Below are 25761 nucleotides of genomic sequence, written 5' to 3'. Positions count from 1 at the left end.
GATCACTACCACATACTAGCTGAAGAAGCAACTAGAAAATGACCTTGAATTAAAGATTCAATGCGGAACAGCAGAATATACCTATCTACATATAATAACATGACTTCGGGAAGCGGTTTGACCTAATGTAAGGGGGAAATGGAAAGGAGAAATGAGATTATAAGGCTGTGAGTCTCTAAAAAAGAGTCTGGAGGTTGTCAGAAGGAATACCCCTATGTACAACTGAACAGAGTCTAAGAGACAGATAAGGCAGATACAACCCCAGGTATTGGTTCTTTTGAGGGATAAAGAGACCCACGGGTTCTATGGTCATGGCAGAAGGGGTTCACTGCCATGACAGATGGCCCTTCTTTGGAGCTGGTGTTTCTGCATGATGGAAATGGACTCAGAGGGGATCTCTTTTCACAAGACTTGCATGCTACTTTATTGGAATTGTAGTTGGTGCTGGGTTTAAGATATATGTAGGGGATTTGAATCTCTGGACTGATAATATGACACCCAGGCCCAGAGCCTCAACAGACTTCAGCTCCTACACTTTGACTTATTGGACTTACTCCACTCAGCTAACATGGAGTTGAAGAAGGTCAACCACCACAACATGGAGCCTAGAGTGTCTACAACTAGAAGCGGGAAGAGTGCATCCAGTACCCATGTGGAATCTAAGCCCTCACTTGACATAGGTGTGCAATGGACACAACCAATCCAATGTCCACAGAGAAAATGTGGAATGGGTGTGGGAACAGTAGCCATGGGGGCTGCTGGGTGTGGGGAACGGGAGGAAGAGATGAGATGTGGAGGCGTTTTCGGGACGTGGAGTTGTCCTGGATAGTGCTTCACGGACAATTACGGGACACTGTAGATCCCCCCAGGGCCCACTGGATGGAACGTGAGAGAGTCTGGGCTATGATGTGGACCATTGACTATGGGGTGCAGTGATGTTCAGAGATGAACTTACCGGGTGCAGTGGATGTATCACGATGATGGGAGAGAGTGTTGCTGTGGGGGGAGTGGGGGGCGGGGGCGGTGGGGTTGAATGGGACCTCATATATTTTTTTTAATGTAATTAAAAAATAATAATAATAAATAAATATTAAAAAAAAAAAAAAGAAACAAGACCCAGCAAAAAGACACAGAAAACAGACAACCGGCGGAGGGGAGGGGAATTAAATAAATAAAAATAAATCTTTAAAAAATAAATAAATAAATAAAGATATTCTCCTACACTGTCTTCCACAAGTTTTCAAGTTTTGCTTGTTACCTGGAATTGATGTTTGCAAATGGCATGGCGAATCTGATTTGCTGCCTTCCACCTGGATAAGTGGTACCTTGCAGTGCCTGGTCTTCCTTTCCTTGTTGATGGACAACACAATAAGGAAAGGTACTTTGCAGATTTTGAGCTTTGTCATGGGGGATTGTTCATGTCCAGCCTCAGAGTCTCCGGCAGGATCTGAGCAGAAGGGGCCTTTGAGGTACTTTCCTCACCATGTTTGGAGGGTTGCGAGCATTTGCTTCATAAGTTTGAACTTAGGGACCAGTTGGGATGGTCCAAGGTCCCTGCATGGGAGACTTGGCTTCTCTGGAGAGTTCCAGAATAATGTCACCTGTGGTCTAGTTAAGGTTTAACTATCCACAAGCTTAAAATCCCTGGAGAGCTGCTATGCTTTCCTCCCTCAAATCACTTCCCTTTTATAAAAATGACTATTTTGTAACCTGTTGATGCCCTCTGGAATGATTTGAAGCCTGGGATGCTATTTTTGCTTCATAGGTCCCATAATTAATCAGCCTTGTCCTACTAAGGAATAATGAGGAACCATGAAATCCAATCAAATCCCACAGCCTGCTTAGATTCTGGGCGGTGGAATAACAGATAAGTGCCCCGTTGTTTATTAGCTGAGCACTAAGACAGAGCAGCTTTTGCTTTATTGGGTAATGATCCGTGGCCGCTTGCTCAGTTAGTACAACTGTAGTGTGCCGGGGGAATAAAGGCATTCCCTGGAAATATTCCATTATTAAATTCATCATTTAAAGTAGAATAGAGAAAGACAAGGGTCAGAAATGTAGTAACAGAATTAACTTACGTCCATTGAAGTCAGACTAGGATTTCTGGACTAAAAATGGAAATTTCAAGGCCTGCAATGTATTAAAATAAACATTGTTGGAATGCTGGTAAGTCATAGTAAAGAAAATATTCATGACTGATGAAGTAGACTGTGAAGGCACTGTCAGTTTAGGCTAAGGGTCTCTGATACCCTGGGACAGATGCTGGCTCTAGAGGCCAAGAGAACTGGATTCAAATCCTGACTCAGCCCTTTATCACGTGACCCCTCAGCTCCCGCCTCCTCTGTAAAATGGAGAAAATCACTACCCCCCTTGTAGGGGTTTTTGCGGGGCTCAGAAATAGTCTCCATCAGAGTACCCAGGGAAGAGGGGCTTGGTAGGAGAGCGAAACTGAAACCTGAGACCTGTGTCTCATTGTGCCAGGGGCCAGACGGTGGAGGGTCTGTCACGGATGACAATAAGCAACGCCAGGGAGAGGCGGAAGGAGGTGAGGGCTGGTTTGGGATGTGTATCTTCTTTGGGGTATCCTTGCTGGGAGCTCAGAGCTATTGCAAGGGGTGCACTAAGCACTGGCGAGAGCCGTGTTGTAATCCAGCACCACGGGCCCCGCCCTGTCAGATGAGGGCAGGTGCCTCTCGATGTGGTCCCGGCACTCCGCACCTTTCTTCTTTGTGTCTCATGCGTTGGAGGTTGGCGCACAGTAAGCGCTCAAATAACAGGAGGGAGGGAGGCAAGGTGGTTGTCGCTGTGAAGTCACTGGCTTCATGAAAGAAAGAAATCAACTCTCTAACAGTGGAAAGGATCCTTTTAATTTCTTAATTTGGTACTTGGGGGGACAGTTTTGCACGTCTCATTTTGTTACAGTGAAATCATTTCTGAGTCAAGTCTTTTCTCCCCCAAGAACTTTTTCCTCTTACAAAGGAAATACGACCTTTGGTGTGGAGGAGCGGTAAAAAGAAAAACAGCAAGAGTGAGAGCGCGAGAGAAATATGCAGAAGAAATCTCTGCGGGGCTACAAGCTGCTGCTAAGTTTCAGTTGCAGTTGTCAGAGGTAAAGAAAAACAGTGGAGAAAACGTCTCACGGAGGGGTCCCCCGGACTGATGTGCTCCGAGAAGGCCAGCTGAGGCGCGGGCTGGCGGCCAGCTGGCCGAGACGCGGCTGCCCCAGGACGGGCGTCAGCCAGTGAGTCATTCGCTCCTTCTAAGTCATTTTACAGTCAAAGCTGTTTCAAGAGCAGCGCAGGGACTGCAGATGTGGAGGAGGAGGGCAAAGAAAAGCAGCATTTGAGGAAGGAAGAAGCTTGTGCTTATTTTTGAAGATTTAGCCCCAGGGCTTCTTAGCAGTTTGGTGACAAGGAATGTGTGAGGTTATGACAGTAGCTCATTGTATGCGAGTCCCAGCAGCCAGGGAAGGTCTGTGCAACCAAAGTCCTGTTACAGATGAAGAAACTGAAGCAGAATTCCATTCTAGGACCTTCTGAATCCAGAATCCTAACTCTTCACCACCATACTAAACTACTCAGAGGAAGAGAAGAAAAAAAAAATTAGTTAGCCCATGTTTGCTCCCTTGAGGCCAAGGCTGCACCCCTCAGTAGATGTTCCCTGATAACCCAGTAATGACAACTGTGACCCCAAGGGGACCTCTCTTCCCTCTGGAGAATCCTTCTCACGCGTCTCATGGGATATAGACTGAGAAGCACCCCGGAAATCCACACAGAACAAATCTGATCCTGGACCTGTCAGCTCAGTTGGCACAGAAGTGACCAAGAGCCAGGAGGAGCCTGTGTCTGAGCAAAAATGTGATGTGGTTAAAGTTTGGTGGTTCCAGGTCCTTCCGTATTAGCTCCCCACCCCTGCTCTCATCACCAGCATTCCTGGCTCCTGCTTCCAACGCTCATGGAAGTCCTGTGCCTGCAGGTTGATCACCCAATTTATTGATTACTTTTGAACCCAGATCCTCATCAGTGACTGTTAATTCCAACTCCTCAAACTTGCCCATGAAACGCCCCCTCAGAGTGGAGGAGAGAGGAGACATCCCCTGGACCTTCTGGGAATAGTTCCTATGGCATTGCATCTCACAAGTGTTTATTTGAAGACTCAGGTTACTTTTTAAAAAATCATCCTAATTTATTGTGAAAATGTTCTTGGTTTTAGCATGAAATTATTTGTTTTCCAAATCTTTGGGTAACATTGAAGATCCAGGGAAATGTGCCTTGTTTGTCATGTGTTTATGGATTTACTAGCACATTGGTATTTTAATGTAGGAGACCTGGATATTCCAGGGAATATTATAAAGATGTATTAAATGGCTTGGACCAAAAGAGTGATTAATATAGATTATTCAGTGAGATGGAATATGTCATATTTAGTGTATGTATGTATATTCTATTAATGATCTAATTTTAGTCACTTCCATCTTCATTAATTTCAGTAGAAAAGCAGCAAACGGAATTGGTCTGTCCCAGTGTCATTCTTATCTGGCCATGTGGACAGATGGCTGCCAGCCTTACTCACCTGGAAGGCCAGCTCTTGGGGTGAAAGTCTTTATCATCAACAGAAACAGTTATTAAGCATCTTAAGTTTGTGTTTCCTGCCACCTAAGAGTTCACAAAAAGCCATCCTGATGACAGAGGTGGTCTCCCTAATCTTCCAGCTCTGAAATTCGCATTCATTCCATGATAAGGATCAGCAAATGGTTGTAGGCCCGTTTATCTACGGCAGTTACATTACCCAGTTACCTCTTAACCTCCACGGAGCAGTTAAGGCTCGGGAATTCAGGTTGTGTTGAGAATTTACCTTTTCTTCTCAGGGCTGCGGCCCCACCAGCCAGTCTACCTGTATTCAGCCTTTGACATGCAACTATGTGGAAAACCTTTTCGGCGTGCAATTATCACTTACTTTTCTCTTTCCCATTTGGGCCCAAAGTTGTTGGTGAACAGCCTTCATCATCACATAGCAATGTTTGAGTGCCTCTACAGAACTCAGTGGAAATTCAGTGTCTATGCTTGGCCTGGTGTAACGAGAGCAAGTCCACCTCCCTCTGTTAATAAAAACAGAAGGCAGCATATAGGCCGGTAGCACAAATGAATGGCACTTCTACTTGAGTATAAAGAATAGCTTTTAGCTCTCTAGATGCAGCACCATTACTACTGACACCTGCTAATTGTCACCGATAAGGAACTTGTTTGCAGTATAACTTGGGAATTCTGAGGTACACAACTCAACCCTTCCCTTTGCTAGAGAGCAGTGTGCACAAACCTCTCCTGACTTACAGCTGATCATAATCGTTCAGACCCAAGGCATCATTGTACATCAGTGTTGACCACATCTTATGTAATCTTTAAATGTAATTTAAATTACATTTAGGTGACGGACTTGGCCCAGTGGTTAGGGCATCCATCTACCACATGGGAGGTCCGCGGTTCTAACCCCGGGCCTCCTTGGCCCATGTGGAGCTGGCCCATGCGCAGTGCTGATGTGCACAAGGAGTGCTGGGCCCTGCAGGGGTGTCCCCGCATAGGGGAGCCCCATGCGCAAGGAGTGCGCCCCATAAGGAGAGCCACTCAGTGCAAAAGAAAAGTGCAGCCTGCCCAGGAATGGCGCCACACACACGGAGAACTGACACAACAAGATGATGCAACAAAAAGAGACACAGATTCCGGTGCCGCTGACAACAACAGAAGCGGACAAAGAAGAAGACACAGCAAAACAGACACAGAACAGACAACCAGGGTCGGGGGGGAAGGGGAGAGAAATAAATAAATAAATACATCTTTTAAAAAAATAATAAAATAAATTATAGTCAGTGGTACAAACAATGGCACAAACAATGAAGTGAATGTCAACTGTGGACCCTAGTTAATAGTACATTATAGTATTCTCTCGTCAAGTGTAACAAAGGTGCCACACTAATGCAAAATGTTAAAAATCACAGTGCATGTATGGGAACTCTGTGGAGTTTTCTGCATTATCTTTCTGTAAACCTACAACTTCTCTTAGAGGGAAAGAGAGGAAAGAAATAGAGAGGAAGGAAGAAGAGGGAGGGAGGGAGGAAAGAAAGTAATTTAGCAACAGCTAATATGTATGGCATGTATCATATGCCAGGCACTTTTAAAGTACTTTCTACCTATTAATTCATTTAAGCCTAATGGAAGTATTATCTTTTCCCCATTTTTCAGATGATGAAACTGAGGCACAGGTGGTTAATTAACGAGTAGGTAGCAGAGCTGGATTCAGCTAGGCAGTCAGGCTCCAGAATCTCTCTCTTAAATATTGCACTATCCAGCCCCTCCCAGGGGCCTCTCCTGGCCCTGCGACTTTCCAGAAACACTTAGCAGTTGTTCTCTTTGGCTCTTTCCAACACCATCCACAGCAGTGCTTCCACCAAGTGCTTGATTTAGACCTGGGTTACGCTCCCCTTTGTGAAAGAAGGGGACAAGCAAAGCACCTCCTTACTCTACCTTGGGAAGTGTGGGCGTTCCCATAGATAGAGCAGCAGCTTGCAGAGCAGGCCAATGACTAGAAAACACACCAGCATAAGAGGAAGAGCTGCTTGTCTATTCCAGAGCTGTGGGCGCTGTGGGGCAAGAGGGCACCTTTAGCTGTGCCTGGGCCCAGTTGGGTCACAGGACCTACCGAGTAGAGGCAAGCTCCTAACAAGATGGTGAGGGACACTCCGCTCCTTCAAGAGGCTTGCAGCTTAGAGGGTGAGAGGGCGAAGCGGGTCATTTGTCTCTGCCAGAGGGGAGGAGAACTGGCGTGGAGGCCAGGCACCATGCTTTCGCTGTCACTTTCCCCACAAATCCCTGGCCGGAAATTGCTTTTATTACATTGGAGACAGAGACATGTATCTAAAGTGAATGTTCCTTTTTTTCCTAAAAGTAAACTAAAGTACAGATTGCGTTCTTTTTAAACCATACCATGTGAATTTCAAATCTGCTTCATTCCCTACTTGAAAATAAGAGTTCCGTGACCCCAGAGCAGCAGGATGTTTCTTTCCCCAATTTCATTTTCAGCCTCATACTCTATGTAAAATGGCAAGAGTGACCCTGTCTTCCCACCCCAAAACCTGCTTCAGGACAGCAGGGCACAGGGACCATTCTGGGTGAAATAAGACAGCTGTTTGCTTAGACCGGCCCTTTGATCTCAGTGATGGCTAATTTCACATGTTAGCTCGGCTGGGTTATGGTGTCAAGTTGTGTGGCTAAGCACTAGCCAAGTTGTTGCATGGCAGTATTTTCTGAAGGTGTTTATATTCTAATTGTAGTCAACATGTCTGCAAGTTTTGGGGATTCAAGATCATTAATAACATTTCAATATACATCATATATATTATGACTATAGAAAGTTGAAAGAGAGAGACTTCATCACTCTTACCAAAATTTCCAGCCTCTTGTCTGTCCTACAGAATTCAGCCTCTCCAGTTCCCACAATTGTGTAAACAATTCCTTATAATAAGTTTCTGTATATATGTAAATATATATCTGTACATATAAGCGGTTCGTTCTGTTTCTCTGGAGAACTCTGATCTGATGTAGTCTCTAAAATCGGGTGCTAAAGAGAAAAATGGAAAATTAAAATGACCACTACCTATAAAAGAAAAATTAATAATTTAAAAGATTTAAAGGGCCCACCTCTATTTTTAATAAATTACGGTAATAGCACTCTGCTTTTTTACCACCTGTTTGGGAACTGGAACTGTCTCCTCATTGTCCTGAGGAATAAAAAAGCCTTTAATTGTTACCACCAATTTAAAGAAAAGTTACCCCATTCTATGTGCCCTGAAATAAGAATTAGCTTCTTTGGACTGGGGTCCTCATTTGCTTCACGGTTTTCTTTCTGGGTCTTTTAACTTTGTCTGAGCTGTCCTACCAATTGACAGAGAATTGCCCCACTTTTAAAAAACTAATTTGATGGTGGTAATGGTTGTCAGAGTAGCCCCATCCCATGCTCTCAATATCATCAGTCATCTTAGGAATGCATATTTAAACCACAGCAAATCACTAGAATGGCTAAAATAAAAAAGACTGGCAATACCAAATGTTGGCAAGAACATGGAGCAACTAACATTGCTCATACATTGCTACTAGGAGTGTAAAACGATACAACCATTTTGGAGAACTCTTTGGCAGTTTCACTGTAAGTTAATCATACATCTCCAGTGGACCCAGCATTTCCACTCCCAGGTGTTTACCCAAAAGAAATGGAAACATATGTTCACATACATGACTTACACAAGAATATGCATTGCATCCTTGTTCTTAATCTCCTCAAACTGGGAACTATCCAAATGTCCATCGACAGGAGACCGGATAAACCAATTGCAGTATATTCATGTAATGGAATACTATTCAAAAATAAAAAAGATTGAATTAGGTATGTATGTATCAACATGGGTGAATCTCAAAAACATTTTATTGAGTAAAAGATTCCAGATTCAAAAGCATACAGCCTCTATCATTTCATTTATACAAAATTCCAGAAAAGACAAAACCCAGCTCCAGTGATAGAAATCAGGACAGTGAGAGCCCCTTGGGCTTGGAGACTGACTTGGATTAGGCACAAGAGGACTCCCTGGGGCGATCTTGTTTTGGGTTACATAGTTGTAGACAGTTGTCAAAACACTTAGAAATAAATACTTATGATTTATGCATTTTATTGTATTTAAATTATACACCATTCTCCCCACCCCACCCCACCCCATCCCCCCAAAAAAACATTGCCTCATCCTCCCAGAGAATGGATATGCTCGATAAGGGCATAAGAGGATGCTTTTGAGACACCCTTATCAGGTTACTATGTTGATAATCCACCACTAAGGTTTAGTGTTTCAAAATAGCAATGTCCAGGCTAAAGCTACCTCATGCTTTGAGAGGAAAAAAAAGTTAATAGAACTCATTGTCATAAAAGAGTATGGGGAAGAGGATGTGTCTCAACAGATAGAGTGCCCACCTACCATATAGGAGGTCCAAGGGGTCAAAACCCAGGGCCTCCTGGCCCGTGTGGTGAGCTGGCCCCCACGCAGTGCTGCTGTGCGCAGGGATGCCCCCATGTAAGGATGCCCCCCATGCAAGGAGTGGCCCCTGCACGAGAAGAGCCACCCAGTGCGAAACCGCAGCCCGCCCAGGAGTGGTGCCACACACACACAGAGCTGATGCAGCAAGATGATACAATAAAAGGAGACACAGATCCCCAGTGCCACCTGATGAGAATACAAATGGACACAGAAGAACACAAAGCAAATGGACACAGCAGATTGGGGTGGGGGGATAAATAAATCTTAAAAAAAAAAGTGTTTTTTTTAAATGACATTAAATTTGTAGGAATGGCTTTTTTTTTAATTGACTTTGTAATAATATTACATTAAAAATATATATATATGAGGTCCCATTCAACCCCACCACCCCCACCCCACCTCTCCCCCCCCAGCAACACTCATTCCCATCATCATGACACATCCATTGCATTTGGTAAGTACATCTTTGGGCACCTCTGCACCTCATGGTCAATGGTCCACATCATGGCCCATACTCTCCCCCATTCCATCCAGTGGGCCCTGTGAGGATTTACAATGTCCGGTGATTGCCCCTGAATGGCTTTTTTTGTGGTGGTTTAACCTCCCTCACCATTCCTTGGCAGGTGTCTGATCTAGAGGCAATACACTCAAATCCCCTTTTTGTGCAGTTGTACCTAGGTACCTGGACAGGCCAATAGGTTGATGTTGAAATATCAGGATGGAGTAGGAGCTGGGCATTTTTGGAGTTATCATAGGTGTGCAGGATCACTTTGTTGTTTTTCTAAAAATTCATTTGCATAACTTCACAGCCCCCATCTCATCACACAGGGCTCTTCTGTGAAATGAGTGCTTGGTAGGATGAGCCTCAGAAGGGGCTTCAAGGTATTGAACTGAGATATCATCCCCCTTTTCAGTAATTCTAAGCTTAAAGTTGGCACCAGGCCATAGGCATTTTGGATGGGGGAAGAGTGGGAATGAACGATTACAGGAAACCTCTAAATTTCAGCCGGGAATTTGTCTCCTCCTTCCTTTGGCAAATTAGTGTGGTCTTGCTAAGTACTTACTTTACCAGGCTAAGAATGTTCTTTTCTGCTGCAACACAGAGCTAGAATCAGTCTTCTTCCTGCACTGAGATTTTGCACCCCCTGCCCCCAGGATGACTCTCCACACACACCTGCCCCTCGGCTCCTAGCATGTGGACTGGGGAACCCCTGAGCACGTGGATTCGCAGCTGAAATCATCGCCTTCCCGAAAACAGTACACAGTCTAGAGAAGAGGATTTAACAGTTGACCTGCACATAAATGGAAAACCAGGTTTTCAGGAAGCCCAACCTCCCAAGCAAAACTAGGGTTTCCTTGGCCTTTGAGAGGAGGACACTTTAGGGAGAAAGGCTAAGGGCAAGGGGGGCAGAGGAGAGCAGGCAGAGTCTGCAAGTACTTATTAATCTCATTGTTATTACTGTTGCATGGTTGTCACTTTTGCTGGGCAGAGGTAGAGAGTTTGGGGATTTTTTTTCCTTGGTGTAGTTATCTCTGTTTTTTGTGTGTGTGATTTTACAAGGCCTCCAAGTTTTCTTTTAAATTTTGAATTTGGTAACTGGCATTACTGGTGTTAAAGTCAAAAGTTTGCCCCAAATATTGTGCTCTCTAAAATGGAGGGGCAGTGCATGGGGGTCTCACAGAGATGCAGGCGGGGGGAGCAGAGCTCCCCACTCCCCACACTGAGAGGAGGGAGCAAGATTTAGGGACACAGTGACCTGGGTTTGAATCGCGATGACTCTCCTATCTGGGGGAAGTTGCCCACTTAATTTCTTTTCTGTAAAATGCAGGCTGTGGGGGAGTAAATGAGACACTTTATGGAAGTCGGTGCCATATGGTAACGCTTCCCTTCTCCTCTCAGCTGGACTGTTGCCCTCTCCGCTTTTGTCACGTCTTGTAAAATTCTCCCGACGCTGTGGAGCAGAACCACAACTGGCATTATCCAGCTCCTCCCTCTCCTCTCTAAAAGCCTTTCCTCGCGTGTCACTGTGCTGGGGGCACCCGGTCCAGGGCACTGTGGACAGGTGCGTGTGGCGCTAGCCGCGGAGCTAGTGGATGCCTTCATCCTCTGTCCTCAGGTTCCTGCATGGACCCAGGCTAATAGTCCTGGCCCAAACCAAGGCAGTGCTGCGCGTCTCGCAGGTTTTGGATTCAGACAAGCTTGGCTTCTAGGCTGGCCTAATGCCAGTTCTGGGTTCTCATTTATCAAGTAACTTGCCCATTTTAGCCTCCCTTTCCTCAAATGAAAAACAGGTGTAATTTACTACCGGTGGGGGCTGGTGGGGAGTGTGGCATCCAAGTGGTTAGTAGATGGTGCTGTGCTGAGGGTGCATCTCTCCCAAAGGGACTGTCAGCACAAAATAGGATGTCTTTAAAACTCCTACCTGCTGTATTGGGAGGAAGGAGAGGTTTGAGTAATTAAGTACCATTTGTCACCTAGCCCAGCTCAATAAACTTTTTTTTGTTATGTTAAGAAAGATGAACCCGTTAACCAAATTTAAATAACCAAAGGATTTCATGCCTTTTTAAACCTCCATCTGTGAATCAGGAAGGTAGAAACCTTTCTAGAGACCTCTCTTTAGGTATATAAGTGATAACTTCGCAGCTCCTTGTTTCAACAAATCTCTATATAATCTTCATGGAGGTGTGAGAGGGGACTTGACATTTCCAGCAGAGGGGTTCAAAGTCCATTTTCCTTATTTTTCCCACTTCAGTAATAACCTGAATGAGTACTTGAGAATTACCGTCTTTTGAAATGTCTGTTATTGTTATAAATTGGTGTTTAAAGATGATTGTATTCTTTGATAAATATACCTAGTGGATGATCCGTTCGTATCCCACAAGTACCTAGTCCACCCTGCATGGGCCAAGCATCACCCATGGTAGGGGGGGCAAACCCCAGATCCTAGCTTTGCTTCTGGGGGTTGCTGTTGGCCAAGGAGGCAAGACAACCCTAGAGGGAAGGCTGGACTCCAGACAGGGTCAGCTTACCCAACTCATTCGCTTTGGTTTTCCGGAGCAGGGGTGGGCTTTTAAAAATCTTTATCATATAAGTAATGTATGTCTCTATAAGAAAAAAAGAAAAATAAAAAAGTAGAGTGTCTTGGTTTGCTAGGGCTACTGTAACGAAGTACCCTAGCTGGGTGGCTTGAGACAACAGAAGTTACTGTCCCCGTACTGGAGGCGGCAGGGCCATGGGGAAGGATCTGTCCCACGCCTCTTGCCTGGCTTCTGGCAGCGGCATGGTGGCAGCCCATGGCCACAGCCCCTGGCATCCTCTGCCTCAGTCCTCACAGGCTTTCTCCCCTCTTTTTCCTTTCAGTTCTCCTCTTCATATAAAGACCCCAATCAGATTGGATTAAGGCCCACCCTAATCCAGCCTGGATTAACTAATCCCATCTCCAAAGACCCTATTTCCAATTAAGGTCACATTCATGGGAACATGTCTTTGTGGGGGTCATGATTCAACCTATAATATGATATAGCCAAAAAGCAATGTGAGAATAAAATCCAGCCCCCCTTACTGCCCTATAGATATGTGTAGATGCCCTCAGTAGATGAAGGCCTGGGCCACTCCCACTGTTTGAAGTCCTTGAATGCTTTTACAAGTAGAGGAAATACCAAAATTGGACCACAAAATTTATGGTATATATTGGTCTATCTTGATACATATGTAATGCTTAGCACTCTTACCACATACTATGAAGATGTGATACCTTGCGGGTGTAAGGCGCTTGGAGATGACATTTCAAGTTTAATTTTGAGTGTGTGGCCAATCAAGTTTCCCTCACCACCTTCCCTGTAGCCCCGATAAGTCCTAAACCAGATGCTGCCCAAGAACCTATGTTTTTCACTTAGTAATATTGCATGACATCACTCCATGGCAACAACTACAAGTCTACACCACTATAAGAGGCTGCACAGAAGCCCATTGTATATAAGCACCAACATATATTTAATAAGGCCTCACACTAGTGAATGTTCTTGTACTTGCCTCTTTTCACATTTTTTAAAGCTTATTTCCTTGGGATAAATTCTGAGAGGTGTGATTGATGGACCACAACGTACTCACCTATGTTTAAGGTTTTAAATTATTCTTTCAGAAAGGTAGTGTTCGCATTTTTAGAAAAAGAAAGCAAGTCCTTCAATGCCAGGATTGGAGTTCAGCTTTTATCCCAAGTCTTGCTGCTTTTTGGTTTAATTATCTTAAAGTACAGGGTTTGGGGCTGGCGTTCAGAAGCAGGAGAGATGGGGTGGTGCAGGCTTCACTGGATAGGTGTGCAGTGGCCAGGAGCCTGAGGAGAGGCCCCGAGAGGGGCAGGGGCGGGGCTGTGGGCGCATGGGCAGCCGGGCAGCCGCAGACACTTAGATCCAAGGGCGGGCTGAACCTGGACTGCAGGCTTGCATGGAGAGGCCCCTGCTCCCCCAGCTCCCCCTGACTCTCAGTGCGCCAAGACCCACGGGGGTCCCCCCGGCTCTGTCAGGCTGGCCCACTGCTCTCCCTCACTCCACAAGGCTCCCTGCACTTGGCAATGAAGTTTTATATTCCAGTGAGATCCAATGTCTGAAGAGTCATGAAGGCGCCCAGCACAATTTCGCACGGGTCCTTTCCCGCAGTCCACCCTTCCTAGGCCAGCTTGCCAGTGGCGAGCCAGCCGCAGCCACCTTCCTTGGCTCACTTGAAACCAGCCCTTCAGGAATCTTCATCCCTCAACTTTTCTTCAGAATAAAGTCCTCCTGCTCTCTGTTTTGCTCTAAATGCTCTTTCAACTCCACGATTACCTAAAAACTGACTTGGCTCTACACCTGTATTCCTCAAAACCCTGTCTCTGGGAGTCCCCCCAAACTCCCCGGGTTTTCCACTCCAGGAACAAGCCTTTTCACGGATGGCTTAGCTCCAGGGCATCTTCCCGAGCCCTTGGACTCGGAATCTCGCCCCTTCCACCCCTCTCTGTCTGTGAAACCCTTCATCTTTCCAGACACATTCCACTTACTGTCCACAGTGAAAAGTCTTCCCAGCTTCTAGGCTTCTCCTTAAATCCCACAGAATATTTTCCTGGTACATATCATCTTTTACGATGTAATGCAGAATCCAGCACAGGATATAAGCGCCACTTTAACTCCATCTTCCTCTTCTGGGTAGGGAGAATCATGGTGAACTTGACATGGCTGCTGCTTAAGGGAATGAATAAATGAAGAAAAATGAGTTGATGGATAAGTGGATGGAAGGTGCCTAGTGGAATAAAATTCCCACAGGAATTGTGGCTCTGAAATCACTCCGTAGGAGGGATTTTGGAAAGCATTGATTGGAAGGGGAGCTGGAAGCCCTGTATGTATTTAAGAGGGTGAAAACTTGTCTCCAGACAATAATGGAAGCGAGAGCTGGCGGAGCTCCCCCTAGGCATGAGCCCTGGCTGGCGTTGCACCTGTTACTGAATTTAAGGCTGTGGGATGTTTTATGCTCATTAAATTATGTTTCCACTATTTTTGAAAGCAGACGTATAATATATGACTCACTTCTGGTTCTTACAGGCATCTATGGTACTGAGCTCTGCACACTTCTGGTTGGGATTATTTCTCGTTCCTACTGCGTGTTTGATTGAAGATGTGGCATTGAGAGCGTAAGTTAAAGAATGAAGCAGGAACCCCCAGTCTAGATCATTTGTCCTCGTAGTTGTCTCTCTCGTTAAGCTTCTGAGGAGATGGGTTGCCTGCCACCTGCTAATGAAGGGTGACATTTTTCCTTTAAGCCTGGACATCATCTTGATATGATAATATAGACAGAAAGGAATCCTGAGACAGGCTGCCTGAACTCATGGGGGCTATTGTCCTGGACATAATTATAAAGAAGTGTTTCTAAGTACAGACCCATTCTGTCCTGCTTAGGAAGTATGACTCAGAATTTATTTCTATTTATATCTAAGACGCCATGCTAAGTTGATCACAAATATGACCTGGCTTTAAATCCCAGGCTTAAAATACCCACGTAAGAGAGGATATGGAAAAAAAAAAAGCGGATATACATACATCATTTCACATATGCATAATAATTCACAGTAGGAATCTTTCAAATAAAATTCTTCTAGAGTGTCAGTTTATAGGACTATGACAAAATTAATCACCAATGTGAAATGATGATGTTGGTTTATTTAGAAATAATCCATGCTCAATTTTTGTTTATATGTTTCAAAATACATTGTTTCTGAAATATCTTGAGTACAATGTAAAAGAAGCAACTCCTCCCACCATCATGTAAATTTTAATATAATCCATAAGCAAAAGACAGACTACTCCAAATGAGATAATACTGATTTTTGTTTGGGGTAGGCCCAGTTCTGCTTACAAATAGCTGCCAACTCCCCTGAAAGTTGAAAATCCTAGTTTGGCTGTACTTCTGGCAAACCATAATTATTTTTGAGCCCTGAGGTACAAAACTGAAACTTTAATCCAAACCTTCCAGGAAAAGACATCAGATTTCATTTTTATCTCCTTTCCTCCCACATTCAATGAGAATTGTTCTTGCCTGACAGTTAAAGATGTCTTTTGAAAAAGTCTTCTTTTTGGCATTATCCTGACAACCAATGATACCTAATGCAGAGAGAGAGAGAATTTTATAGCACGTATTTTGTTTTATTTCTTTCATTTACTAAGTTTTGCAACTGTTAGTAAAACGTAAATAGCTCTAATTTCTTAAATGCTTTGATTTACCACTACGTCCATTTTACCTGTTAAAAATGTGTTCTGTAAATAGCAGAGTCAGAGTCCAGAGATGAAATGATTATAGCAAGGAAAGATGTTTATTGATCTAATAAATGCATGGTAAGAAATGTTAATGCTATTATTTCCTCTTTTAGCAAATAGCCCAATTTTGGCACAATGAATTATTACCTTACTGAATGTCTTTCAATTTGAAAAGTGATCAAATTAGTTTGTTTCAAATAAATATATTATAGTCTTAGCTACACCAAATGATTTTTTTTTCATTTATAATGGTTGAGAATTAGTACTCTGCTTATAAATTAGTCTTAGACTACATTAATTCAACTCTCTTAAATTAATGTTGGGAAATGTTCTTTTATTGAGATTGAATATTTGTCAAGTAAGACTTTCATAGAAGTATCTCTCTACCATTTTAAAGAGAGGCTTGCAGATGGCGAAGTCCCTGTACCTCCTTGGCTGCTTTTTGGACCTTTTCCAATGTTTTCCAAGTAAAAGTTTGCTGTCACTGTGAAGCAAATTATCTATTCCCTCCAACAGGACTCTTTGTGGTTGTTTCTGTTTCCCCTGTCACTGTAAAATTAACACCAATTATGTCTTAACAAGGATAAATCAAATGACCCTGCTCGGCAGCCCTGCCATATGGAAAGAGTAAAACGCATTTCCTTTCTGAAACGCTTGCCAGACGGGGCTGGAACCAGCACCAAGGCCCTGGAAAGAAGGGGCTGCCGAGGAGGGGCGGGGAGTAGGGGACGCTGCTTGCTGTGCGGCAGGCGAGCTGCGGGCCCAGACGGTCTTCTGAGAGCCCCTCGCCTTCAGGCTGAAACCACAAAACGCCACCTGCAGTATTTGCCCAAATTCCAGGAGCTCTGTTTCCAATATACTTTCAACGCCTACACTTACAGTTACCTCTCTCATCAAAAACAAGAATTTCACAGGTCTGTTTGGACATTTTCTTTTTATCACGGAGCCTCTTTCGAGACCTATCATCTCTCATACTCTGAGCCCAGAATATTTGTTGTTGCGTCCAGTATATCGGAGGTGCTCCTCCGGACAAGACAAAGCAGATTATTAGTCGCTTTCCTCTGGTGGGAGCAGACCGCCGCACTGTCACTTCTCCTTCCGCGTTTCGGCACACTACCTGGCCCTGCTAAATGGCAGTCCTGATGGTTCACAACTTGCACCGCCATCTGCCCTTTGGTGGAAGTTTCCAAGTGTTTACTGAGGCATGGTGCACTAAAAATCATGCGCCTTGAACTTCCGAGAGAAGTTCTAAAATTAGTGAATGTGAATCAAGGAGCAACTGAAGAACTTGTCGAGGGATGATAACGCGTGCCTGTGTGAGGAAACCTTCCAGGACATTGGCACAGCTCCTTAGCGGATCTTTTTTTTTTTTTTTTTAAAGATTTATTTTTATTTATTTTAATTCCCCTCCCCTCCCCGGTTGTCTGTTCTCTGTGTCTTTTTGCTGCGTCTTGTTTCCTTGTCCGCTTCTGTTGTCGTCAGCGGTACGGGAAGTGTGGGCGGCGCCATTCCTGGGCAGGCTGCTCCCTCCTTCGCGCTGGGCGGCTCTCCTTATGGGACGCACTCCTTGCGCGCATCAGCACTGCGCATGGGCCAGCTCCACACGGGTCAAGGAGGCCCGGGGTTTAAACCGCGGACTTCCCATATGGTAGACGGACGCCCTAACCACTGGGCCAAAGTCCGTTTCCCCTCAGCGGATCTTAAGGACTTTATGTTTTGGTTTGGTTTTGAATTTTAAAGGTTACACTACTTTGAAAAGGCTTTTCAACTCCAGCACCACGTTGGTTTCTAAGAGCTCTTAAGGAAGTTAGTTGCTCTGTCTTGCTGCAGTTCTTTCCTTTCTGTGCTGGGTCTTTCTCTTCCTCTCAGGACCTGGACTGTTAAGAGTAAGAAAAGACAAAGAGCATGAGGTAATACAGTTACTTTTTTCCATGCAGTCTGTCAACTTGCTACATGAAGTTCCATCATTATCAGACTTTGTTAAATCAGATTTGGAACGCAGTGAGATCCCTAGACTGTTTTCCTGTTAACTAGAATCTTTATGAGGGACCAAACTAACGTATTTTTTATTAAAATAATTGATTGATTGTATGTGATACCTGGCTAATGAGTATTTTTATTAGAAGCATGAAATTTAAGTTACCCAGAACTACTTTAATATGCTTATTTAGACTTACCCTCTTCCAAAATGTTTACCTATGACAGCATTCTTAGGTAAGCTGCCGTGTACTTATTCTCATCGAGGCAAAACTTATTAGTATTGCTTTATAAAATAATAGACCGCCCAAGGCCACTGAACACATAGGAACCTGTTTCTTTTTATCTAATTGTATCTCTTGTGTTTTACCAGTCATCACATAATACATTCAGCAATTCCAGAATGACCTCATTTCCTCATTATAATCTCAAATAGAAAGTTAAGCGGAAATTAAAGGTAATAAGCAATTTATATATACCAGCGGGCCTTGATTTTTTTGTTTTAACTTTCTAACTAAGCTAATATCTTTTGAAGTGTATCCACATTTTCATCCACACTGAGGGTTTAGCATTTCCTTTTGACTTGATATCCTTCCTTGCAACAGAAAAGCGTCCAGGAAAAAAAAAAATCGGAAGCAAAAAGAAGGAAAGGTCAGGATTCTAAACTTTATTTTTCAAGTCCCTAATAACCTGACAACACCCTTCACCATATCTGCTGATTCATAGATGACTGTGGCTCATCTGTCAGTGCCCAAGCCCTCTGCCTGCCCCCTTCTCTGGTACCCTGGGCTCTTGAAGTGTGGTTAGATGAAGCAAGCTCTAAACCACTGGGGATAAGCCATTCCCAGATAATGGGGCTTAGTCTGTCAGAGCTGTGACTTCCAAAAAGCTAAATCCTAGCTCACGGTGAGACCTACATTACATGCCCCTGGCTAATGCCTGTAGATTGACTTTTTAATCCTGTGAGTGGTAGGTTTTAATGAACTCACATGTAGACTTTGACAGAGGAGATTTTAGAATCATTTACTAATGAAGGCCCAAAGAGGTAATGGTTCTTGATAAAGCTGTTTTAAATTGCTAGCATCACGTCTCCTCACTGAAAGAGTAGCAGAATCTTCCCCAGGATTGCATTTCAGTGTTCTCTACTAGTGGCTAGGTTCGTAGGCTAGCCCACATGGGCTGGCATCATACAAATGATATCAAATTACTGAATAATTCTTAAATATGGATGGAATTTTATCTACTGAGAATATGCCTAAGCATACTCATGTTCAGAACATGCCCCTCTGAAGCTACTGGGTGAAGGAGCCAAAGCTGGCAGGTCAATGAAAGGGCCCAACTCTAAGATCTCCCATCCGCTGCAGCCCAGTGGTCCAGCCTTCCTCATCCAAACCAACTTCTTTGTGACACCTTCCTCTCCCAACCCAGAAGATTGCACCGGATGCTGTACTGAGAGGCTGATGACCCTGCTTGCTAGTGCGGGGTGGGGGTGGACTGGAAAAAAGGGCATAGGAGAATGGTGGAGTGAGGAAAATCCTGAAAAAGTGGCTGAGGGTTCTGCCCTTCAGAACTAACCAGCCATGTCCTCAGGCAATCTCTAAGTGGAGGAGTGAAAGGAGTGAGTTGGCTTGTTACCACTGCAGCCTCATAAACCCAGCTTATACTTTTGAGAAGATAAAAAGTAAAATCTGGAAAGCCAGCATATTTAATGATATTGAACAGTGTAAATTTTAACATCCTCTTGGATGATCTCCTTTCCTGCAAAAGGGTCAATGTTTTTCTTGTTTAATATTTAAATTGAAATTCCCAGCCTTGCTCTGAACCACAGTATCTTATCAGTACACTGTTTGCTGTAATTACGGTGTTATGTGTTAAAACCTGGGTGGTTAAGTGTAAAACCCCATTACAGATTACCCTGGAGTGCTAGGAGATGACTGCATTATCTCCACAGACTGGAGGGGGAGGTGGTCAGGAATAGTGATGCAGCTACAGCAGCTCATGGGTCAGAATGTTCCCTTTACACCGTATTTCCCTGCAGATAAGGTCAGTTTTTGTTCTTGTGCCACTTTGAGTCCTGGTACCTAGCAGGATCCTCACTTGCATTTATATCAAAATGGAATGAAGGCAAAGCTTTTCTTAATAAGGAGAGCTGCCATGTGTTGCTATGTCGTGAGTCTCCTTACAGTTTGTCTTTTCCGATCTCTAGTCTATATCTTGTTAAATGCCTTTTCCTCACCTATGTTGTTCCCATTTTATGAAGACCCTACGATCAACCAGGTATTTGAAAACTGGAAGGTATTCACCTTAGGTTTAATCAGAAAAAGCGTGCAGCTAACTCTTCCTACAGTTCCAGAAGAGTGAAATGATGAGGCTTGGGGTCACGTTGTGGCAGAAGGGTTATGCCATCGTTGTTTTATGCCTTTGAGGTGCATGTATGTTGACCCTAATGTTTAGTCCTTGCAAGAGAAGGATGGAAAAGCTGTGCCCAAATATTTGTGTTGACTCCAAATTTCAAGTCAAGGGTTTTACATTAAGAGCATGAACACTGGTGTTTTAAGTCACTTCCCTGCCACAACACCTGGCTCTTTTCACACTGAAAAGCAAGGCTAGCCCCTGAGCTCTCTGATCACAGTAGGGGCAAAGACCAGGGGATCAGAGCTAACCAGTAGTATAAGAACGTAAAGCATCATCTAGTTTCCAGGTCCTGCAGTGGAAAGCTATAGCTATAGAACATGACTTCTCCAGGAATCCCCATCTTGGGTCTGAAGATGGGGTCTGGACAGTACCACCCTCCAACATCTGGGCTCCTCCCAGCTCCGGCCCTCCCCCCATCTACAGGCTTTCAGAACCCAGCAGTGCTCTTAGGGGTGGTGACTTCTGACAGGCAAAGTCCAGGTCTCTTCTGCAGCACTCAGGGTTTTATGAAAACGGATGGAGTCAGGCATGGAGACTCTAGATGCTCCAGTAAACTCCAAAGGCATCCAGCTTTGGTCCAAGAGGGTAGATATCAGTCTTCACAGCTATGTAAAATTCACATCTTCTGTTCTTTTTGTCTTTTCCTTGTGATACAGGGCCATGCATACCTGCAGGAAAACATTGCTGGAGGAGGTGCAGGAGTTGGAAACTAAGTCCAGAGTGATGGGGAAAGCAATGCTGCGTGACAGCAATGGAAAGAGGTGGGCCAGCTCCATCCAAATGTTGGAAGAACACAAGTTACCCAGCCCTTTTCCCTGCCTTCCCTTCCCTTCCAGTTTTCAGTAGGACCATAGATAGCTCATTTTTCAGCATTTTGGTTATTTTTTAAGAGCATAATGACACTGAGATTTCAATTGCAGTCTCTCGGTGGCAGCCAGAAACACAACTTTCGGGGTCACTGGGCCTGCTGTCAGGTAAGATTGGGGTTTATACTGGGTCTGGACATCTGCAAAACAACCCACATGCAGAAAATAGAAATGACAGTAATTAACTTAAGGTGGAAGGGTTCATGTTAGCAGCACTACCAAAGAGTATTTGAAAGCTAGACGTTTTGCTGTCAGGACCAACTTAAGGAGCACATGCTGAATAATGTGTATCATCAGTTCTTCGGGTAAACCTTGTAATGGTCCACTTGGAGGATATCTTTTTTTTTAAGGATTATTTTTTCTAACTGAATAGAGAAAGCGTCATGTGAACTACTTCCTGTCTAGTTCACGAGAATAGATGCTGCTGCTCTGTCCTTAGTCCTCAGATTGTCAACCTAACCATCCCCAAACTCAAAAATATTCACATCTTGCTGTTAAGAGTTGAACAAAATTCATACACTACTTGGAAATTTGCCTGGGCTGAAGGACAATTTGCCATGTAATCAAGAGCCATTGCTGTAGTCGAGATACGGCAGGTCTGGTAAATGAAGAGCGGAACTCTCCTCTAACTGCTTGGGAGGATCTCTGTTGCTAACTACCAATGGAACAAAAATGTTGAATACTTCTAGAGACTCCTACTTCATGTTTTATTTTATATTCTATTTATTTGTATCATCCTTCATGTGTTTATAAGAGAAAAAGCAACTTTTTTTTTTTTTAAGAAAGAGAATCCAAACATTTTGAGAGGCATATAGTTTCAAATAACTGTAGATATTTTTGGAAAGGGGTCTTGCAATACGTAGCTCAAGTTGTGGTTTGTGTACTGATGAATTATTTTTTAATAAGTGAGCTCGTCAAGGTTTTATTTATGGCTTCCATGCTAGTCACTGGAGTAAATCATCAAGCAACAAGACAAAACTCACTGTCTTCAGGGAAGTTAAACCGGAAACACGTAGGGGCAAAGGGCTGGGCTTACAGCAAGTCCTTCTATACCTGTTACACCAACAGCACATGGCCAGCGCCGGGAGCAGGGCTGTTCTCTGTTAGATACTTCAGGCTCAGTGCTTAGCACCTACTAGCTTTTCAAGGGCCTACAAAATTCCTTGAGATCCGAAAAAATATATATTCCTAGGCTCGAGGGAACCCTGCTAGTTGAAATTGAATGTTAGTATTAAACTAATAAAAATGTAATTGATAAACTCTACAAGATGCATATAAACCTTTATAATTGTTAAGCTTAATAAGCACAAAAAGTTTTATCCTATTTGAGGACAACGTACAAGCTCTCTTGTATCCCAAGAAGTCTCTAGTACTCACAGTGGTGGCTGAGAGGTCATAGTAATTTCCAGGTAAAATGAGAATTCCAAGCAAAATTCTAAAACTCCTTTCCAACACTTTACACGGAAAATTGGCATGTAATATAGTCGGAAAATGCACTGAGCATGTCTCATCTAATGTGAGGCCGGGTCTCCTGGCCTCTGACGTTTTTAAAACAGGCCTGGAATTGGGCTAAATAAGAGGAGGGGCCTTCAGAAGTGAAGCGCTATGGGAGGCCATCGCGAAAGGCTTTCCAGTGGAGGTAGGGTTGCAGCAGGCGTGGAGGCTGGGAAGGACTTGCGTGGCCAGAAGTGATGGGCGCATGTTTCAGGTGCAGGGAGCAGCATTCACCGAGGCCTGAGTTCCAGAGGCCCTGAGCCTGCTTTTGAATTCCAGCTCAACCACCCACTAGCCGTGTGGCTTTGGGTAAGACAGTTCCCATATCCAAAATTGTCTCTTCCTCTCTTCTGGAAGAGCTTATTTTGGGTTAGGGCGTATGACACAGCCTGTTGCCTGACCCATCACAGGAACGCAGAGTGCCAGCGGCTCGTCATCAGTTTGGCACTGGAGAGTCGTGGTTTTTAAGGAATCACGGACTCTGAAACAGAGCAGGAGCCTATCTTTGCTTGAGGAGACGAATGGCATTTTAAAAATTCACTTATACATCTAAATCTTCTGATAGCCACGGATATGGTTTAAATGTGTTTTCCTGGCTTCCTCATTTTAAAATCTGTTTTCTCATCCTTTTGTAAATTTCCTACCTTCGTGGTTGGGCAGTTGTGTTCATGCCAGCGTGGATAAGTGTGCAAGCGAGGATGAGTGTGCCCGTGCCTCTGGCCTTTGTCTTTTCCCTCTAGTCTCAGTGAAAACACTTTTTATCTTTATATTCTTCCACAGAGACTTTCTTTTCCATCTTTTGGATTCCGGGGCAGAAGAATAGTTTGGAGACCCCTTCCTTCCTTCCCGTCGTGCTTCTCCTCTTCCCACCCCACACACATTTGTTTTCTCCCAACTAATTGCGCCCAGATTTTCTGGGTGGTCCATCTGCAGACTAGATAATGGTGGGGGGCTGCTCTCTGCAAGAGGTGATTGTGCAAGCCTGGCCTCCGGAGCTGCCTCAGGATTGTTCTTTTATCACCTTTGTTTGCTTCTTTCACACCTGCTTGAATTCCTGGGCCTCTCTGGGACTGGGAGGGGTAGGAGAGGGCAAGCCAAAGTAGGTTGTTCCACTGGGCCGGTGAGTAGCCTAGCAGATTCTCCAGCTCTCTTCCTACTTTTAAAAAATGTACAGGCTCCCTTTTGAGAGCTCATGAGTATTTTTGTGTCTTCTCACACACACACTCCGTATTCCCTACTCCCATTGATGTTGCCGTTTACTCAGGCATTTCTAGCTGCCAGTCTGGGATTGGGCCACTAAAGCAGAAGCTCTTGACTAATTGGCTGGAATTGCAAAAGTCCAGTGAGGCGGCTGTGAGGAAAGGGGGTGAGCGTGCCTTGTCAGCGCAGAGCTGCTGGGGCCTGGGCTCGCTTATGGCAGCGGAGCCCAGGGGAGCCTGGAGCAGTGCCCGCGGTCCCCAGGCCACCAGGGGCTGGGAAGAGAGCTGGCACAGAATCGGCGATGACAGGCAGCTGCGGCTTTAGCAGCCTCCTGCCCATCTAGCAGTTCACCCTCCAGCGGCCCCCGGCCATCCTGCCTCGCAGTGCAACAAATCCTCAGCACCCCAAACCACCTGCAGGGTAACTGAGCAAAATTCTCAAAATGTGCCTGGGGGTGCCTTAAAGGACACGGCCACATCATAAATTCCAGGTCCAAGTCACTGGCAAATATCCCAGCAGTTTTTCTCAGGAATATAATCATAGGAAATGATACCAAAATCATGTGTTAATTTTTTCAAAGTCCTTTTGTGCCAAAATTATCACTACAATTTTGAAACGATTGCTAGGATTCTAAATCTCCTTCTATTCCCTCTATCAACTTAACACAGTATTTTAGCCTAACGTTTTATGGAACGTGAGGTCTCAAACTTTGATGCTAGTGTGATAAAAGTTAATTTTTCATTAACATGCTTCTGAACTTCCTCATCAGTAAATCTTGTCTTCCAAAATTAACCTGTTCAATTTGGCAAAAATGCATAAATCTGTTTTTATGACTTAGATAAAGCGAGTTGATTATTAAAAAAAGAGATTCAGATCACAGTACAAGAGGTCCAAAAAGTACAGTGTACTAAGAAAAATGCTTAAGTTAATGAGCAAAAATGTTTTCTTTCCCTTGATTGGGAGTTTTTCCTGATCTGTTGTTTGTGTGCCCTATAAACACTAGACAGTTGTTAATATTTGAATTGGTTAGAATACCTTTCCCCAAGCCATCCTGTTCAGTCATCTCTGCCAAGGTGAAACAGTGAATGTGACTGTTTTGTGTTTAGAACTGAGCATATCAGGCGTACAGTTATTTTGTGCCTGTCTGAAAAATGAGCTAAAGGGAAGAATTCCTTTTTTAATGTCTTGGAAACAACTTTCCCTCATTATTCCTAAACTGTAATTTGTACTTTTTTTTTCTGGTGGCAGAAAAAAACTACACCAGGCCACTTACCTTTACAAATCTAATTTAAATAAATGCTTAAAATGCCATTTAAGATGAGAGAACTAACTTTTTTTGCCCTTCAACTTTTTTTTTCCCTCTTTGGCATGAGCTCGGGGGTGTTCTGTAATGTTTTAGGTATTAGGGCAAGCAAAAGTTTAATATATTTGATGGCAATAACTAGTTTTCGAGTTACACTTAGTTTGAATAACAAGAAAACCTTTGTTTTTAGGCTAGATCTTTGTCTCATTCCTTAAATGGGGAGTGGGGCAGGGGCGACTGGGCCCATTTTCTCTGGGTTCAATGTCAAGCAGAACTACTGCTCTTGCCTTTCGCCATTGAGGCAGTGAGATTTTCTTTCACGTAAGAGCTTCCTGGGTCTTGGTCAAAGTAGCTGGGCGGCCTGGCCTTCTCCCGGGTAGCTGCTGTCATCTTATCTTCATCCGGGTTTTGTGCCATCTGGGAGCACTGAGGCCTGGGCGCGGGTAATCTATAGGTAATCTAGACGCGGGGGACCTCTGCGGGGGTACAGGAGGGCCATCTGATTCAGGCGGGCGTCTGCGCAGGCAGCTCGCGTTGCCGTCTCCCGAGCCTACCCCTGAATAGTCGGGGCCCTGCCTCTGGCCTCGGTGCGGTGTGGATGCTGAAATCCTCAAGGACTTTCATCTGCTGGAGACAGAGCCTGAAACAAACAC

At 44.3% G+C, this 25761-nt stretch overlaps 1 protein-coding gene across 3 annotated transcripts in view; it reads left to right on the top strand.

Moving 5' to 3' along the window:
• LOC101445555 (phospholipid-transporting ATPase IB) overlaps nucleotides 1-25761 on the top strand; it is a 675309-nt gene that overhangs the window by 605412 nt on the left and 44136 nt on the right. For 2 of the 3 annotated variants that reach the window (XM_071208176.1, XM_058277047.2), the window contains exons 34-36: nucleotides 14645-14733; nucleotides 20902-21006; nucleotides 21166-21219. In XM_071208176.1, coding sequence (XP_071064277.1) covers nucleotides 14645-14733; nucleotides 20902-21006; nucleotides 21166-21219 — 248 coding nt within the window. The remainder of the gene's footprint in view (nucleotides 1-14644; nucleotides 14734-20901; nucleotides 21007-21165; nucleotides 21220-25761) is intronic. The other variant, XM_058277045.2, reaches the window with a different exon arrangement.

Source organism: Dasypus novemcinctus, chromosome 15, assembly GCF_030445035.2.
Source record: "Dasypus novemcinctus isolate mDasNov1 chromosome 15, mDasNov1.1.hap2, whole genome shotgun sequence".
NCBI classification, from domain to species: domain Eukaryota; kingdom Metazoa; phylum Chordata; class Mammalia; order Cingulata; family Dasypodidae; genus Dasypus; species Dasypus novemcinctus.
Note: the sequence above shows the minus strand (reverse complement) of the source record. Positions and strands in the feature narration are given on the sequence as shown.